The sequence below is a fragment of the Trachurus japonicus genome, chromosome 13 (genome assembly GCF_045865225.1).
Source record: "Trachurus japonicus isolate A0001 chromosome 13, Traja_1.0".
NCBI classification, from domain to species: Eukaryota; Metazoa; Chordata; class Actinopteri; order Carangiformes; family Carangidae; genus Trachurus; species Trachurus japonicus.
The window spans coordinates 38,987,230-39,006,427 of NC_140919.1; the positions used below are offsets into that span (position 1 = coordinate 38,987,230).

General features: G+C 42.6%; 1 protein-coding gene across 1 annotated transcript; it reads left to right on the plus strand.

The window, feature by feature from the left end:
- The first annotated feature begins 461 nt into the window (after window positions 1–461).
- Window positions 462–14,618, plus strand: ppp2r1bb (protein phosphatase 2, regulatory subunit A, beta b). The gene is made up of 15 exons (XM_085796496.1): window positions 462–576; window positions 1,259–1,349; window positions 1,472–1,572; window positions 1,980–2,212; window positions 2,385–2,532; window positions 2,644–2,799; window positions 4,714–4,828; window positions 4,961–5,031; window positions 8,082–8,216; window positions 9,509–9,682; window positions 9,866–9,926; window positions 12,078–12,232; window positions 12,449–12,591; window positions 12,719–12,810; window positions 12,915–14,618. The coding sequence occupies exons 1-15, from the start codon at window positions 499–501 to the stop codon at window positions 12,929–12,931; spliced, it is 1,770 nt and encodes a 589-aa protein (XP_085652622.1). The 5' UTR covers window positions 462–498; the 3' UTR covers window positions 12,932–14,618.
- The last annotated feature ends 4,580 nt before the right edge of the window (window positions 14,619–19,198 follow it).

Consider the following 19,198-nt stretch of genomic DNA (forward strand, 5'->3'; position numbering starts at 1 on the left):
ATGGATTTTTTTTATTTTGTATTGTCTAAATCATACACTATAGGGCGCTACCGCTTGTCCCGGTACAAAATAATAATTAATAACAAATTGTATATTAATCTAAGCCAAACGCAATTTAAAGAAAATATTTTTAGTCACATGAAAAGTAGAATTTCTAATGTATCCCTTGACATGACATGAAAATGTTGATCCAATATCGGAATTTTACAAATGCCATGGAGTGACTTAACTACGGACTTGGGCGATTCAATGTTATTTAACGTTTTTTACCCGTGTTACTACTTTTGTTGTTCATTAAACATTTTATTTGTCTTATTTAATTTTTAATAGCGTTGCCTGACCTGGGGTACTTTTTGGTCGGTGGTTCACTTCCCATCCTTGGTGGTTCCGTGAAGGCAGCAGCAGCGGAAGAGGGAGGGCCCTGCAGCCGCTGTTCTCTGGCAGAAACCCCGTAGTGCAGCACAGCAGCGCCATTCGGTAACTGCAACAGTATCCAAAATGGCAGGAGCTGATGGAGACGACTCTCTCTACCCTATCGCCGTTCTCATTGATGAACTGCGAAATGAGGATGTTCAGGTAGTAACCCCGCTTTCGATTTTAATTGCTATTGTTTACTTTATAGCAGAATAAAAGCAAAATGTCATAGTCTGGCGGCTAACTAAGTTAGCTAATATGCTAACTGTCGTTCCCGGCTAAGGCCTATCGGGAATTTTCTGCCGGACGCACCCTGTTTCATCAAACTAGTTTGTTGTTTACGAGGGTTTACGATGTGAGTGGTTAACCTAGACTGTCGTTTGTTATGAATTTCTTTCGGTCGATACTCAAATCCGCTGAAATATGAACGTTGTAAAATGAATTGGATATGACGAACCAGTCTAACCGGGTCACTGGTTTAGCCGCTAACGTGAACGCAACGGCGCTAATAGCAGCAGTGCGTTAGCCCAGTGACTATAGTTAGCAATCACAACAACAGGGCGCGTTAGGCCGCAGTGGCACAGCTCACTGGTTGTTAGCTTGTTAACTACGGTTAATTTAATGCAAAACCACCGTGTCATTTCAGCCATCGTGGTTCATTGCCCCCTGAAACGCTATTTAACGCTCGCAAGCTAAGCTACTTTGGCGAAGATGCGAACCGTAGCTAGATACAAGTTATCACTTCCTGGTGAATTATATTTGGGGTTGCAAGTTTTAATGACGCATATTCATTGACACAGTGTATTTTAAGTGGTTTAAACGTTACGTCCGTTTTGTGTTTTAGTTACGACTGAACAGCATCAAGAAGCTGTCCACAATCGCTCTGGCCCTTGGAGTAGAGAGGACTCGCACTGAACTTCTTCCTTTCCTCACAGGTAACAGCAGCAATCACTGCGACTATAAAACCGATTCACATGATGTCTGACACAAGCAGATATGACCTCACTGTTGCACTTTAGTAACTGCATACATAATAAGTCTTTCTGTCACTTCTCAGACACCATCTATGATGAGGATGAAGTGCTCCTCGCCTTGGCCGAGCAGCTTGGAAATTTCACTATGTTGGTGGGAGGGCCTGAGTATGTCCACTGTCTTCTGGTAAGTCAAGTAGCAGTTAGTGGAGGGTTTATGTGTATATACGTAAAAATGTACAAAGCTCAAAAGTTCTATTAGAAGTCCACCCGGCCGACACTATACATTACTGTGTTCACTGCAACTGTTGAATGTGTTATGTAATGCTAGGATACATTTTTACTGTCCATGTATTGCTGCTGATAGCAAAGTTAGATGGTAGTGCTATAACGTGTAAGGTAAACTCACCCAGCTAGTTTAATGTCTTTGACTCCTAATAAGGCCATAATACTCATTTTGGACTATCAAAACATAAATTGAAAAAATACTTGTGTGTGAAATACTGGCTTAATCCTTTTAAAATCTTTATGAAATATCCAAATACATACAAAAAACCATTTCCCTCTGTAATCTTATCCCTTCTTTGTACACAGCCTCCTCTGGAGAGCCTCGCCACGGTGGAAGAGACGGTAGTCAGAGACAAAGCTGTGGAGTCACTGCGGAAGATCTCTCAGGAGCACTCTCCAGTTGACCTGGAGGTCCATTTTGAGCCTTTGGTCAAGCGGCTGGCTAGTGGTGACTGGTTCACTTCTCGCACATCTGCCTGTGGCCTCTTTAGTGTCTGTTATCCCCGTGTCTCCAGCACTGTCAAGGCTGAGATCCGTCAGTAAGTGGCTTTTTAATAAAGGAGATTTTTTTTTTTTTAACGTGCTCTTATTTGAAATGACAAAGTTAAACATGTCATTTAATGTAGACCTGATGTAATTGCGTCAGGCTTATAACCTGGTTTGTTCCACCATCACTTTTCTCTGATTAAATGTCTGTGCTTTTATCCATAGGCATTTTCGCACCTTGTGCTCAGATGACACTCCTATGGTGCGTCGTGCTGCAGCATCTAAACTGGGGGAGTTTGCCAAAGTCCTGGAGCTTGACTATGTAAAAAGTGATATTATTTCCCTCTTCACTGCTCTGGCCTCTGATGAGCAGGTATGTGCACCGATATTCCTTCCTGTCAAGTTCGACTATTGCCGTCTTGTTATGTTGTTTGCTTTAAACCCAGGGAAGGCCGTACTGATCCCAATACCCTTTTTCAATTAGGACTCAGTGCGGCTGCTTGCAGTGGAGGCTTGTGTCAGCATTGCCACCCTGCTGCCTCAGGAGGACCTGGAGACCTTGGTGATGCCAACCCTGCGCCAGGCTGCAGAGGACAAGTCCTGGAGAGTCCGTTATATGGTGGCTGACAAGTTCTCCGAGGTAGGCAGCTAACTTCTTTACTTGTCTTCCTTTTGTTGCAGCCACCAGCCGAGATTCATGTTCTGCGGCTACAGCAGGCACGGGCAACTACTCCACAGAGGGCCGGTGTGGGTGCAGGTTTTTTTTGCTCCAACCAATCAAGAGCACACAGTTTGACCAATCAACTGTATGAACCCGGAGATCAGAGGATTAAATGAGTCCATCAGGTGTGCTGCTGCTTGGTTGGAACCACACCGCAGCCACACCGGCCCTCTGTGGAGTAGTTGCAGACGCCTGGGCTAGATGGTTCTTGATTGTCACCCATTTTAGAAACCAGGGAAAGTGGATGTTGGATGTTTTTCTATGTCATCCTCTGGCAACCAGTGCCTGAGTGAACACATTTTTTGCGATTTTGCTTATGCACATTCTTTTCAGTAAGATTTTTACACAAGTGATTTTTTTGGTTTTAATCAGTTTCTTAAGGCAAGGGGAAGCACTAAGGATGCTCATGTTTAGCAGTTAACAAGGACTTAAAGTAAAGTTCAAAATTGGAAGATCTGAGCACCGGTCAGATGAGCTAGAGCACAATAGATGTGGGTGGCATTGATCGTCCTCTGAATCGTCAATGGCTGGTCAGGTTGCAGTCACAGATACTCTAATAATAAGCTTTATCAGATAACAGTTAATGATTGGTTAACAAATGCGGTTAAAAAAGAAAAGAAAATGAGGAATCTGAAGCTGATTGAATTTTAATTTGGTACAAATTGTGACACTCCATTTGCAGTCTCATATAAATAGAAATTAATATGACTTCAGTGGTGCACATCACACAGTAGCTATGTCTTGACAAATGACCACTGTGCTCCCGACTGCGCACGGCATCTTAAAAGTCCTGGGAAGTTCCTTGGTTTATCAACGTTAGTATCTCAACACACATGGCATTGATTTCCCTTGCTTACAGTCTTTATGTGCTGGTCTCAATGAGTCCCATACCTATGAACTGGAACAACAGAGGTGTAATAGTCAGCTAAACTGTCACCAGGCATCTCTCTAAACATAGCCAGATGGGTTTGCACACAGAATATGTTCTGTGTAGTGCCTCTTAAATCTTATCTATGATGAGACCTCCTGCTATGTCACAAATGTCTAAGTTTGTAACAATTTTTAGTCCTTGAAATTGTTATCCCTCTTTATTGAAATTCATTTAACTTTCCTTAAGCCTGACATTTTTCGAATATATATAGTTGAGTGTGTGGGTGATGCTTTCTATTCAGAGACAACTGTTGGAGCAGACTGTTTTTTGTTTTCAAAACCTGTGTTTGGTGTGCCTTCACAATCTGGTGTTGAGTATCCCATAAAATATTTGAAAATGAAAATAAATGCATATATAATGTGTGATATGTGATGGCACCACCCCAACTTTCAGAAATGTATTACCTCATTGTTTGTCCATGATATCCTTTTAAGGAATTAGCCCCCAAACATTATTTGGACTGAGTGATTAAGATGTACCTACAAACCTTTCGGCTTTACATTGGTTTCAAAATGTATCCACAATATTGCACAGTTGCAGACAGTTCAGATAAAAAGGATGCTGTCACAGTAGCTGATTTTATGTGGGAACAAAATATCCTTGACATGGTTTCTTACCCAGTATGATTCAGCAGGCTGAGGGTTGCGTATTGATACTTGTCAGACAGACTTTAGCATTTGAGGTAAAGCTAAAATAACTGGATATTTCTTCAGTTGTTTAACAACTCAGTACATTTCAAATAAAGTGGGTTAGGGTTAAAAGATTAAACAATGAGCACTTGCGTTGTCATGTTGGCTACATCAACAACATTTCACAACTTAAATGTAATGATTGTTTGTTTTGTAAGGTTGCCCACATTGTTGATTTGATATTAAGGCACCTTTACTTCTCTCCGACTGTAGCTCCAGAAAGCAGTTGGGCCAGAGATCACCAAGAACGATCTGGTCCCAGCCTTCCAAAATCTTCTGAAGGACTGTGAAGCTGAGGTCCGTGCTGCTGCAGCTAACAAAGTCAAAGGTCAGTACACAAGTATACATTTGGTCAGAAGAAGGTGAATCTGACAAGTTAGACCAAGCAACGCGTTTCAGCCCTTTTTCCAGTCCAAGCTCCATATTTTCTTGACGTTGCACTTTGGTTCTTTTTTGTCAGAATTCTGTGAGAATCTCCCAGAGGATAATCGAGAGCAAATCATCATGACTCACATCCTGCCCTGCGTCAAGGTAAAATAAATAGGTTTCTCTCTGCCATACTGATATTTCTGCTGTGCGGCTGCACTTCTCAGTCGAATAAAAAACCATTCGATTTGCCGAGAGTTACTAAGTATGGAACAGAACTTGAGGCTTATCTTTTTATAGTTCTCCTCAAAGAGTTGATGCAGACATGTGGTGTTGGGACCTCTGGCGTAATGAAAACTTTTCTTCTCATATGGGTCTTTTGTGTTGCTAAACATTAAGGGAGCTTTCACATCTACCTCATTTGGTCTGGACTTTTCCTTTATTTTCTTCATCTGCGATGGTTCGGACTTTCTAAGCTTTAACAGGAATTTGTGGTGGTTAGCTACATACGTTGGTGTACACGGTTTACATATTAGGCATGGCCTTGATGCTGCTGGTAGTAATGACATGGTAGAAAAAGAAGAAGACCGCACACCAGCAATTGCTCCCGTGACAATTTATTGTCACACACAGGAAAAAGTAACGTTTCGGGCTCAGCCCTTCATCAGACATGAAAGTGGTAATTAACACACCTGCTTAAGTAGATGTACAGGTCACCACATACTGGGACTGAACAAACAGTCTACAAGATCACCAAATAACATATGTTCACTAGGAAAATCACATGGCAGAAGCATCAGGCATCACCGTCATAATGCAATGTAATTTAAAGTAGAAAACACAGTAATGACATGGTAGTAATGACATGACAGGACAATTATCGTTGCCACAATGCAAACTTGTTCATTCATTTTCCTAGACTGCTACTCTGCTAACTACCTTTTTTTTTAATTTCATGAGGACAGGACGTCCCATTAATGCAGTGTGAAACTCTAACCAACCAGATCAAACACTACGTAGCAAAAACACAGACCTTGGTTCGGACTTTCAGGTGTGAAAACGCCCTAAAACTCACTAATCAATATCAGTATCACACATGTGATGAGTCAAAAGGACAAGCAACGGTGGTGACAAGATAGTTTTTGTTTTTCAATGCAGCATTAAGTGAATGACGTTTTTTTCAAAATGTCTATTATACAATTGTCGGTTAAAGGGATAGTTCACCCAAAATTCAAATATATCTACTCACCCTCATGTCGACTAAGGGTTGGGAGAAGTTTCAGAGTCCTCTGTGCCTTCTCTGAGTTACAGCGGGGTTCTGTGCAGCACTGCACTGCCATATGGCGGTAGCGAACGGGGCTCACTTTTCTTCGTCCAAAAAGACACACCATAAAACATCCAAATACCTCCATGCTGCTCGTCTGTAATGTCCCTCTTGTATTGAAGCCCCGACATGAGAAATTGTTCCGACAAAAATTAAATAAGTATATATTTTAAGCTTGTTTGTAGCGGAAGCTCCTAGGGCTGTCAATGAATGGCAGAAATGAGGTTAGAATATTGCCTCTTAAAAAACACAGATATTCGAATAAAAATATAATTTATATTTTTTTCATATTTTCTCCAAAAATCAACACAAAGAGATGGACTTTATAGCGGTAGCCTGTATTTATTATCAGCGCATGTCAAACACGTTTTGAACAGCTTACATTACACAAAACAAACGGCTACACAATGCAAATCAGCAACAACATTATATGCATATTAATACGTGAAAAAAAAAAGTGTTTTACTCGGCCTTTATCAGTTCATGTCAAACAAGTTTTTTGTGATGACGTGAGCAAACAGCTCGCTCGGGAAACGGGATAAGAGCCAGCATGTTTTATTCCAACATCCAAGTAATGATCCTTCTAACGCGTATTAAGTACAGTCGTGATGAAGTGCAGAGGATCATCATAGCTCTCGCTTTTTTTAAACGCGCGATTAAAGCTGTTACTCGGTAGTTTGGGAAAACAGAGAAGCTGCTTCTCTCCAGACCACACAGACGGGTGTGTGTGAGTTACTACGGTTACCGCGGCGCTCCCGTCCCCTGGATATTTCTGCAGCTGGATTTACATGATCCGGTCTGAGACATGAAACTTATGGACTGAGGAGTCGTCCCACTGCGGTCTGCACGTCACACCGGCGTGTAGGAGGAAGTTGTTGTGGTTGTGCGTATGAAGATAATTAAAAATAAATTATTAATATTCAAATATCATATTTTATTGTTCGGATTTCATTTTTATCACTATAATTCAAATATACATTCGAATTTCAAATATTCATTGACAGTCCTGCTCCCAGTGTCTCAGTTCATGGCTACGCCGGTGTCTGTTCAAATCCCGCGACAGTAGAACTTAAATGTTACAAAGATGACCACTGACACAACTCTACCTGTGAATGGCTATTATGGGGTCTGTTTTGTCAGGTGCTTGCAAAAACCTTTGGGCAAGTTGTGTGCGTCTGTGTGCCTGTGTTGGTCAGATTTTGAACAGCAGATGGCACTGTTGTTGTTTTTTTAAATTCAACAATAACTTGAGTTGAAGCATTGCTGATGAAAATCTTGTCCATGATTGCCAGTGACTGTTATTAATTCACAAATGTAAGTGGCAGAACAGATTACTGCCTTTATAGGCTTTTGGTTTTAAAAGACACAGGTTCGTGTTGCGTAATTTATTGCTCCTACCCGTATGTAACTTTGACAGGATAAGCACAATAACGCTGACACGTGACGCAACCTTAGAAAGCTGCAACAACCTCATCATAACTCATGAATATACAAGACGTGTGACAACATAGCTTAGGAATTACTACAGGGTACTAACGAATTTGCATGAATTTGTACAAAAAGCACCATGTGATATTGGTTTGACCAGTTATGTTTGAACACAACAGGGCAAAAGGCAGCAGTGTCTTTTTGTTTATGTATTGTGCCATTTCTGTCTGCATCATATTTGAAGTTCTTCCACCTACAGTAGTTAACGGCAATGATTGTTTGTCTGCACTGGTATTAAGTCAACTTTGCTGTGTATTTACACACAAGTGGATTATAGCCTCCCTCTCTGTGTGTTGTGAATATAGCCCATAGCAGTAGTCCTGAAGTTTATTTACGCACTTTGTGTCTTAACTATTTGTTTGTGCTGATCTCTGTCTCTCCTGTGTGTCCCGTCCCTGATCAGGAACTTGTGTCAGACACCAACCAGCATGTGAAGTCAGCCCTGGCCTCGGTCATCATGGGCCTTTCGACCATCCTGGGCAAGGACAACACAATAGAGCACTTACTGCCTCTCTTCCTGGCTCAGCTCAAGGACGAGGTAAAGGAAATGCAGACTTGTAATCATGTGCCTCAATTTCTCTTTTTATATTTCACACAGCTGGTTTTCGAAACCTCCTCAGGAGAGTGCTTGGTTTGGTATCATTCACAACAAAAGTTTCTTGTGAAGCGTCAAGAGTTTGAACTTCCCTGGCCTTTAGTGATCAGCATGTCTGAGACAGGGTAAATCCACTTATCCGCAGCCACCAGATGTACCTGGCTGCCACCTGGCTGGGTGGGAGGATGATTCATGCAGTTGGCGACCAGACTGAGACCTTACAATTAGAAGACTGAATAGCTGTGTCTAGAGAGAAGCATAATGAAAAGCTGGACTCAGTCTAACTACACAGGTTATTGCTTGATGTGTATATGCAGTTGTAAATGTGGGTATTTACTTGTAACAGTGGGTTGAGCAAAGCTGCAGTTCTAACTGGTCATAGTTTTATAATAAACAGGACACATTTCATGAGTTTATATTCCTTGTATTTCAGTTATTTTCCTGACTGTCAGCATTATACAAACCTTTGAAGTTATTTCCTCCTAAAATGAAACCGTTTTGAGAATGCATTAGTTACAATAGGCTAGCCGATGAATGTCTTTGTAGATTTGTGCTCAAACTTAACATCTAGAAATCTTGAATCTAGAACAACAATAGTGTAGTCACATCTCAGTGAACACACGTCTGTGACATTAATTTGACCATTGAAACCAGACATGAGTTTGGCAAGATAGACGCAAAGATATATAAATGTTTTGAGAAGCTCAAGGCTTTCAGTTCTTTCTCTGCCTCCCTTAGTCCTATTTAAAGATGGCCCAATTTCTTGACAACATGAATGCAAGACCAAAAGTGTCTAATTAGATTACAGTCCAAACTGACAGCTTTGACTTGAAGATTTCAATAATTCAAGGTGCATCTGTATAAGGACAGTTTAAAAGGGAACAAGCTGAATGTTCTGCAGACAAGCACTTCATTCAAAAGATGAATTATTTCAAATTATCTTCACCTGCTACTTTCATGCAGTTTAGGACTTAAGTTGTATGTGCACGAAACGTTTCGTTTATTTGTACTTGTTGTACAATTTAAAACTAAATGAGATCTCTTGGGCATCTTGGATACATATTTGGGTTAATTAATTCTAGATTGAATTATCTGGAAGTCTAAGTTGTTAATGGTGGCTAAGGTTGCCAGAGTCCAGAAGTGTATCAGTTGATGAGATGAATGTCTTATTTAATATTGGGACGCTTACTTGCAGCCATAAACGTAACTCATACATCTTAATTCTTCTGTCACAGTGCCCTGAGGTGCGTCTGAACATCATCTCCAACCTAGACTGTGTGAACGAAGTGATTGGCATCCGTCAGCTCTCACAGTCACTGCTGCCGGCGATCGTGGAGCTCGCAGAGGACGCAAAATGGAGGGTCCGCCTCGCCATCATAGAGTACATGCCCCTGTTGGCAGGACAGCTGGTGAGTCATGGGGTCTGGGAAGACAGTTGACACTCATATGAAATTTGCCCTTAAAGGTCTTTCTAATTAGTACCTTGCATAGACCCAGAGATCTAAGTAAGACAAAGTCAGACAAACAGGCTTTATCAGGGCTGCAGACATTCAGGAAATGGCTCTAATTACGCTGTGTCCTTGTTTCCTCAGGGAGTGGAGTTCTTTGATGAGAAGCTCAACACACTGTGTATGGCCTGGCTCATTGACCACGGTAAGGGACTCCTGCATGAGATGTTTCCAAAGATATATGTCGGACATGATCAGGTGCCTCAAAACACTTTGTTTATTGGTTGCTTAAACAGATGTTAACATTATCTTTTATCGGCGGTATCATTTTTATTCTGTGAATACAGCTTTGTCCTGATTATTGTCATGTTTTCTACATTTAAATATTTCTTTAAAACACCATAACCTCACTGAAACCACTAAACTATCGTACCTCGAAGAACTACTTCTTCCCTACATTTCCAGTTGGGCTTATTTTATTCACTTTGGCTCTTGATGCCCTGCAGCAGCCTGTAACACCTTAATGGTGCATGAGCCCTTTTCTTTTTTTGAAGGACCTCGCATAAAACTCCTGCTTTGTTTCCTCATTTTCCATTACGCACTTTAGCAACGTGGCATTAGAGCATCACGGCTGTTCCTCACCTGAGCCTGGCCAGTCAACAGATGGGTCTCTTCTTACCACTCTCATGCTGTATTATTACCAGAACAAAGAGAGCCTGGGGTGGTAGGGAAGAGATTGATCAGCAGAGAGGGCGGGAGCAGGGCTGCGCTATTTATCGAAATATATTCAAAATATATGGCAACATGGCCAAGTGCAGTATCTGTAGGAGCTGAAGTTTTTTCAGTGAAGGTTAAAGGTATAATTTCTTCAGATACAAAGGAACAAGTTTGGTTGATGTAAAACACAACACAGGGTTTGGTGTTTTCATGTCATTTAAATGTTTTTCTCTTTGTTTAGAAACAAAATGACTATTCCTGAAAGTGTGTTTCACAATTGCACTATGAGTCAAAATAATCCCAGAATGACTTTTTGGTGGGGGTGAGAAGTGTAGGTGCCAAGGGTGGCTTTGGTAATCTACAATTCCCATTTACTACATGCTAGTCCAATAACGGCCTTAACTCCATATACAGTACGCTGTAGCTGTGGGCCGGGAAGGAGCAGCGTCATCAGTGGACTGGACAAGTTGTCATCAGAGTTTCTGTCACTGGAGTCTGAAATTGTCATAGTGGGGAAGTTAAGCTGTGCAGTTTCACTCTTTCATACTTTCTGTATGTATCACTTAGCTCGCTCAGTTTGACCTTATTCCTGGAGGCAGCACTCAGGTTGTGCAGTGTATTTATACTGGGGTTAAGTGAGTTCAAAATCACAGTTGTTTCTCTGTGGGTGAGTTTATATCTGAGCAGATTTGCCCTGGGCTCTTCTCTCCTGTGAGACAGTCGCACATGTTCAAATGCTGCAGGAGCCAGCTGCCCACCAAACTACACAACACAACACACCCCTCTCTGTTTTTCACTTTCAGACATTGTCTTTTGCATACATTGTTCGCTCAGAGTATATAGGGTTCTCTTACCATAGGGTTTCCCAATTAGAGAGACAGTGGGTATTGAGGACAAAGGGCCAGCTGGGTTACATCATTGGAATGCTGCTGGTGCGAGTTTCTGTATGTACGTGTGTGTGGCTGTAGCTGTGGCCGGGGTTAAGGCTGTGCCACCCTTACATAAGCCGTTCAAAGAAAGACAGGACTAGAGAAATCAGCCCAGAATCTTTGCCTCACAGACTCTATCTTTGTTCTCCCCATAGAAATCCTGTGTCCATTTAAAATTTCACATGACATACAAATGCCATGATTTCCCAGTATGCTGGGTAACTATAGTAAATTCTATTTTCAGGCTGTCATATAAATCATACTGTTGTAGACATCTGGTCTTCTTTTCTGCAGTGTCATGTACCACATGTTCTTCTTGAGACTTTCATTGAGTTGAAAAGTTTTTTTTTTGGTTTTTTTTTATTGCCAGAAATTAAAAAATAAAAATAATGGTGAGATGGTTTACATCATCTATAACACAGCTGCCCATTATATTCACATTTCTCTTAGCATGGTTTTTTCAATGCCTAGCCCTGCTAAGTCACAAGTTTACAACAGAAATTCTAGTTTTTGTTCAGTGTTAATAAACCTCTATTCTTTAACACGTGATGCAGAGACAGAAAAATTCAAATAGTGTGAAAAATGGAAGTCACTTCAGACGAGGCGAGAGATGGAAGTGCTCTCCCTGCATGGACGCACTTGAAACCGATGGAAAAAGTCCAGCCTTTATCACACCATTCACGCAGAATATTCTCACTGTGATTTTCTAGTGTATGCCATCCGCGAGGCAGCCACCTGTAATCTCATGAAGCTTGTGGAGAAGTTTGGAGCCGAGTGGGCGCAGAACACCATCGTGCCCAAAGTACTGGGCATGGCCAACGACCCCAATTACCTCCACAGGATGACCACTCTGTTCTGCATCAATGTGAGTCAACGGCATCATTTCCCATAAACTTGCTCTCGTGTTAAGTTCCTCTAAGTTGATTTGAAGCTTTTAATAGCCGGTAAATGTGACACATTTTGAGCGCTATATATAGTTTGTCCAAAACTGAGTTCCCTTTTTTTAGTTAAATTTCTGTTACTTACTTACCATGTCGTTTCGTTATTGTCATTCTTGATGACTGTTATTATTGTGTCTCAGGCTTTGTCAGAGGCCTGTGGCCAGGAGATCACCACCAAGCAGATGCTCCCAGTGGTCCTCAAGATGTCCAACGACCAAGTGGCCAACGTACGCTTCAATGTGGCCAAGTCCCTTCAGAAGATCGGTCCCGTCCTTGACAGCAAGTATGTTGTCTCTTTCATTTCAACGTTGGATGTTTTACTCGTTGGATAAAACTGTGTAATGTGAAATCAAGAAACCACACGTAAAAACTTGTTTTAATAATTCTTGCTTTTGGTCTTTGTCCCAAAGTACACTTCAAACAGAGGTGAAGCCAGTGCTGGAGAAGCTGGCCTTAGACACAGACATGGATGTCAAGTACTTTGCCCAGGAGGCCATCAGTGGTGAGCGTCGCTCTTCTTCTCGTACACCAACTGTGAATGACATCATCCATATCTGATGCGTGTGGTTAAAAAAAACTGACTCTTGTTTTCTTCTTTTTCCACAGTCCTGGCCCTAGCATAACCAACCCATCATGGCTAAACCAGACAACCACCCAAAACAACAACAACAAACACTTTTACAAGATATTTATTGATGTTCAGGAACAACTGGTAAATGTATAGAGAAAGCTGTTAACAATTGTTTTATCCTTTTTCTCTTTTTCCTTTATTTTTTACTGTCCATTGGTAGTCCACATCCAGGCATAGCGCAGGCTTCTTTGTTAACCTTCCTCTTTGCTGTAAATGGGTGCTTTTAACAAAAGGCAAAGTGTGATGAAATTACATTGTGGTGCATGCTGACCAATGTGCTGCTGTTCTAGCTAGGCATCGCTAACCAGAGCCCCTCTCACATTCCTCACATTTTACACCCTCGGCCACCGTTGGTACTAGAGCCAGAGCCACCGCAGCATACCACGTTCGTACGTTTCGCTAGCTAGCACCTAGGGGCCGCGCCGGCCTCTCTGTGCTGCTGCACTTTCCCTCCCAGTGCAAGACGCAAACTTTGAGCAGCAGATGGAGCAACAAGCTGTTTGTTGTGCTGCGCTTCCTCTCAAATCAGCCCTTTGAAAGCTTTTTCCAGAGACACGTGCGGCTGCCCAGACAAGTGACTGAAAGGTCTGCTGGTCTAGCAGGCTGTCGGTTTTTTTTTTTCACACCAAACCAAACCTGTTGCGCCTCCTAAAAGCCTCCCAGGTCCACAGGTTCAGCACAAAGCACGGTGTCCGTTACTGCATGTAATCTGAACTTTCAATGATTGCATGTACCAATCAGGTTAAACTAGTGTCCTCTCCCAACTCTGTCTACCAGACTACCCTGCCCCTCTGCACTGTTTGTTCTCTGCAGCAACACAGATTGAACGGGTCAGACAAAATGAATTACCCCCAACACAGTGTAATAGGGACCAGCTCAGTCGTAAAGTGTTGCTCATAATTAACCCTCCTCCAAATCCCCAGTGATTTTGTTGATGTGCAAGGGTGGGAAGTAGTAGTCGGTTGTAACTTTCTGCAATATGTTCTCGGCATTGCTCTTAATCTTTGTGCCAATGACTTTGATAAGCAGTGGTGTTTTCTTTTAGTATGCCTGGGTAAACAGTTTTCACCTGTCCTGTTCTGTAAAGAGACAACATTGTTTTTTTTCTGTAAGGGACACTTTATTCCTTGGACGTTAATAGGATGGTTAAACTTAATTGACTACAGCTATCAGAGCCGTGGGGATTAGCTAAACCATGGCACTCCTTGTGTCCCACAGCCACCCTGTTTTCCTTTAAATCCATGCCAGGTCCTCCACTGTACAGGAGATTTCAAAGCATAAGGTCAGGGAGCATTAAGGCCTTTTTGCTTACAAACCTCTCTACACGATGGAGAACAAGTGCATGCTTTCAACGAAAGTAGGATGGGGGGTGGGGGTGGCATGGAGCATGTGTACGTAAGGCTGCATAATGTTTTATTATGGGGTGAGAGCTGGGGTGGTTATGGGCGGGTTGAATAAATGTATCGTCTGTGTTGATAAAAGAAACTTTTGTCTTTCCCTGAACTCCTCCCGCTGTTCCCTTCTCCTCCCCTCCTGCCCTTTCATTTTGTTCTCTTGAATAAACCTTGATTGTTGATTGTCCTGTATCACAAAGACTGTGCTTTTATTTTTATTTTGAATTCTCTCCACAATTGGGATGCTGTACTACTGTATCTTCATCTGAATAAAGTAACTCAAATTGAACGGCTGTAGCCTGCTTTTATAATTGGTCATTGCTTAAATACATCAAGGCCTCTTGTCACTGTAATTGCCAATTTGCCACATGGCAAGCAACAGGAAACAACCCTATTAAAACATTCACTTTATTAGAATAAGTGAATTTGTCAGTAACAGTATTCACATACAATCAAACACATACTTTATTTTAGTAACATTAAAAAATATATCTGCATATTGTTTGATATGTTCAATTCAGCCTGACATGATGGGGATTTTGTGGAGATGTAGAAACATTGCATAAAAACAAAGATTGGGACAATTCAACTAGAAATCCTTAACATCCATACTAAGCAAAGTGTATTCAAAATTACTAGCTGGAATATTGAAGAATTTTTGTACTGTGAAAAAAGCTGATGCATATGCACAGAGAGTTAGAGTCAATCTGAAGCATCACAGGATGTGAATAAACCATCAGTAGTTGAAGTCTTTGCCATTCACTGTAGGTCAAGTATTAATTCACCCTCTTCCATATTCTGCACACGTGAACGCTGCAATTTTATCGCATTCTTATTCGCACAAAAACTGCCGAGCTCTGTTGAGCTGCTTGGTGACCGTGAGCGCACAACAATTTTTCCAAGTCCTGCCAAAAATCTTGTGATTGGCTGAAGGTCTGGACTTGGCCACAGAAGGGCCTGACATTGTTTTGAAGCCATTCCTGTGTAGCCTTGGCTTTATACTATATCTGGCTCCCATTTTCACGCTGGGAAAATAAAAAATCAACCCAATCACAGTCGCGTTGCAGACTGCAGCAGGTTTTTCCTTGAGGACGTCTCTTGTCTTTTAACTGCGATCACTCTCTCTTCAGTTTTCACAAACCCTTGAGATCCTTCCGTGGCCTGAGCATTCCCAAAAGCGAGATGAGGCGATGGGGAACGATGTGTTCCTGGCGCGGTGCTTTCAGAGAACACCTTTTATTGGCGTCCAGGAAAAGGTCAGCCTCCAGTGACTATCAACTGTTGTTGAGGAACAATAAAGGCCTAATTATGTCCTTTGTGACTCTGTGAAGTCTGAGGATGCTGAGGTCTCTTTATAGACTTCCAAAACAAAACCCTTCAAGATGTGAAGTTCAGTCCTCTGAGCCTGAAAAAAAAAACCCACTGAAGGAAATGTGGGATTAATTTCACATGTTCAGTACTGATGTCGTGTTTTGGTTCCACACTGACCTGGTAGGCAGCTGCTGTGGAGATGAAAGCGCCGGTCCTCGGGGCTGTTTTGGCCACGGCGGAACCACGCGGAGCTGGGGCAGGGCCTGCACCTCACACCTGGCCCTCACCCCGACTGCTGCTGAGGAGTGGGCCGCTGCAAAATAAGGGCTGGGCTGTGACTGTGGTGTTTGTCTCTCTCCAGTTTGAATCCTTTTGTTGGAAGTTTTTTGGGGTCACCACAACTACGTAGATTCAGCAGCTCTCAGACCAGGGCTCCACATTGCAACTAAACGTGGGCATTTTGCCCCAAAAATCTGGGACAGTGCAAGTACATTTGTCATTTATTTGCACATGTGAAACCAGAAAATTTGCAGTTTTTTTTTTTTAAACACTGATGAAACGTGGAAGAGGCGACTCAAAGTATGTGGAATTTCTCATTACAGGTGTCAGGCTGATGTGTGTGAGGATCATGATTGCAAAGGAAATGTGAATATTTGCTTTGCATGTCAATTTACCCCTAAATTTTCTGCCTGCACTCCTAAAATTTCAAGTTAAGTTTAGGCACACGACCGTTCATTCCAAATGAGCAATCGACAAAGAGGATTAGAGCAATAAATCACGTGGCAGAGATCTCTTTTTGAGAATCTGGACCTTCCTCTTTTATTTTTAATCTCCTCAAATCTCCCATCAGCCCTCCTTGGAGCCGTACTCCACCCCACAGTCCAAGACTCTGGGTTCTTTGACTCCATATAGCTCCATCACGTCAGCGGAGCCCATTATGCATGTTATCACACACCATAATGCACAGGTTGGCGGAGCCGCTGCTGTGTGTGTGTGTGTGTGTGTGTCAGCACATTCTGCTGCGGTGAGACCACCTTGAGACTGTAGCAGCTTTCAAGGCCAGGATGTGCTTTTTTTTTTAAAAACAAAATGGTGTGAAGCAGGAGGAGCGTTGATAACCAGACCTTTCCCTCACATTAGCCACACGACGAAGAGTTTGAGCTTGTCGTGTGTTTTTTAAGTTGGTGATCTAAACACAGAGCAATATGCCAAGCTTTGAACTGCATTTTTTTCCCCTCTAACAACCCCCCCAAAAAAATCTTCATTAAAACACGATTACTTGAGGACGAGGGCCAATCTGCCCCCTAAATCCGCTTGAGTTCATGAGGCAGTAATGAAACAGCAGAAACCTATTTCTCTCTGTTTAGATCCTGTTATTTGGGGGGATTTTCTGCAGCCGGAGCCCTTGACAGCGCTGAGAGCCCTGACGTCAATGCAGCTGCCTCCCAGGACTGTGTCATTTATAATGAAAGGAGTCAAGCAAAGCCCCCACACAGCATGGCACACACACACACACATACACACACACACACACACATACACACACACACACAGTGAGGTCAGATGCTCTCAGGGTGACAAATGACAAACATCAGTCAGGGAGAAGAGGAGCGCTGGCCCGCTCATTTTCCTGAAGTCACCTTGTCGCTTCAGATATCCCCCCCTCCCCTTCTTCCTCTTCTGGCATCTCTCAGCAATGCAGCAGGGTTTATCAAGTGTATAAACTTTTCTTCTCCAGATAATATCAGAGCTAACACGAAAAGGTCGCTCAAGCGGAGTGTGAGCCCTATTGGCCCACGCTGCAACACGCAGGAGCTAATTTCTTTCTTTCTTTTTTCTTTTTCTTTTCCATCCAGGCAGTACTGGGTCATCTGTGCTGGGATTTTTCTGCCTCTGTCCATCTGCTGGCCAGCATGTGTTTGAGCAGTGCATTCAGAGACAAGGGACACATGTGTATGAGTGCAGTGAACGTAGCAGGTTTCATGTTAGAAAATGGTTGTTCCACTGACACACACACACACACACACACACACACCATGCAGGGCTACACCATTTACGTCACTTGCTTCAAAACCTGTGAAGCTGTGCTGAGCAATGCTTATTTTTTTTTGTATTTTTTTGTATATATTTGTGTGTATGTGTTTGAACATCACAGAAAAGATGTAGCTTTTTGTAAAAAGTTGATTTTTTTTTAAAAAAATCTTTGTATTCAAAACTGGAGCATCTTGTGTGTATGTGTGTGTGTGTGTGTGTGTGTGTGCAGCTAATCCTGAACAGTGCTGTGATCTCCTGCTCTAAAAAAGACGCAGTAGGATGTTGTCATCCACCCTCCCCCTGTTGTCATGGCAACCATTGATGTCATTACAGTATACTTTGGTCCTGATGAGTGAACAGGCCTCTGATATTGTGATATTTTACTGAAAGCATAAAAGAAAGAAAGAAAGAGAGGGAGGGAGAAAAAAAAGAGGAGATTGTCAGTCCTCGTATCAGCTTTCTTTTCTTTCTTGTCTCTTGCCCCCCCCCCAAAAAAAAAAAAAAAGACTTGTCAGTGACAGACAGGCTGCTGGAGGTCTCAGCAGCACACAGTGCCACTGAATACACACTATAAATAACAACCCTTAAGTGGAGAATCATGGCGTCTTTTAGTGAAATTTGCTGCAAGGTCGCGCTTTAAGTTTGTCCAAATCCCCACTGCATTGTTATCTAGTGGTGGTGTTGTTTTCTCTCATGGCAGAGCAGGAGGCTCAGAGCACAAAGGAGGAATTATTTATTTTTTTAATGTATGCATGTATTATTTTTTCATATCAGCAGAGTCTTATCAGTGTGCGGTGGCCGTCTTTTTCTATTGATTTTACGCACTCCTGCTACCCACCTGCACCTGAGGAACTGTGGCTGTGCAGGGAGATTTGCGCTTCTTCAATGTTTTATTTTTTATTTGTTTATTTCAAGCAAAGCTCATCATGGGTGGGTCCCCGGTGTGAAGCTGCTGTCTGTCTGACGGCTCAAATTGACTTTGCATTGAGAGGCAACAGATGCAAAACGAGGCGAGGCGACGTCCACTGAAATCTGATCGGCACCGAGGAGACGTAGGCGCCGGGCGTGGGCACATCTGACCCACCCCGCGGCTCAGGCCCTGGCAGTTTGGCTCGGTGGTGCTGGTCTCCCATCCCAGGAAAAGAAGGAGCGAGACACTGGTTTCCATGAAGGGAATGAGACCCCCACCCCCCACCCCCCTCCCCCTTTAACTCTCCCTCTTCTCTCTCACCTAGCTCTGGTGGTGTATTAGTGGGATTAGCTGTTCTCTGTCTGAGTGGGCTGATTGGATTGACATGTTCTCTCTACATGATCCTTTCCACACAGGAGAGACAGACCTCTGCTCTCACACTGCATTCTGACGCCCTTTTCTTATTTACCTGTGTCACTGTGTGTTGTTGTTGTTGTTGTCACTGTTCCCTCTAAGGTGTTTTACTGGTTTACTTACTAGTTTACTGTTTATTTCTCCCTAATGTGCGCTTCGAATTGTGAAATTTATGACCTTAACCGTGGTCTGTAGT

Excerpts from the sequence above, each read along its gene's own strand:
- ppp2r1bb (XM_085796496.1), top strand. The coding sequence starts at position 499 with ATGGCAGGAGCTGATGGAGACGACTCTCTCTACCCTATCGCCGTTCTC. Across the intron at positions 1,573-1,979 it reads AGTATGTCCACTGTCTTCTG|CCTCCTCTGGAGAGCCTCGC; the intron begins GTAAGTCAAGTA and ends CTTTGTACACAG. Across the intron at positions 12,592-12,718 it reads GGTCCCGTCCTTGACAGCAA|TACACTTCAAACAGAGGTGA; the intron begins GTATGTTGTCTC and ends TTTGTCCCAAAG.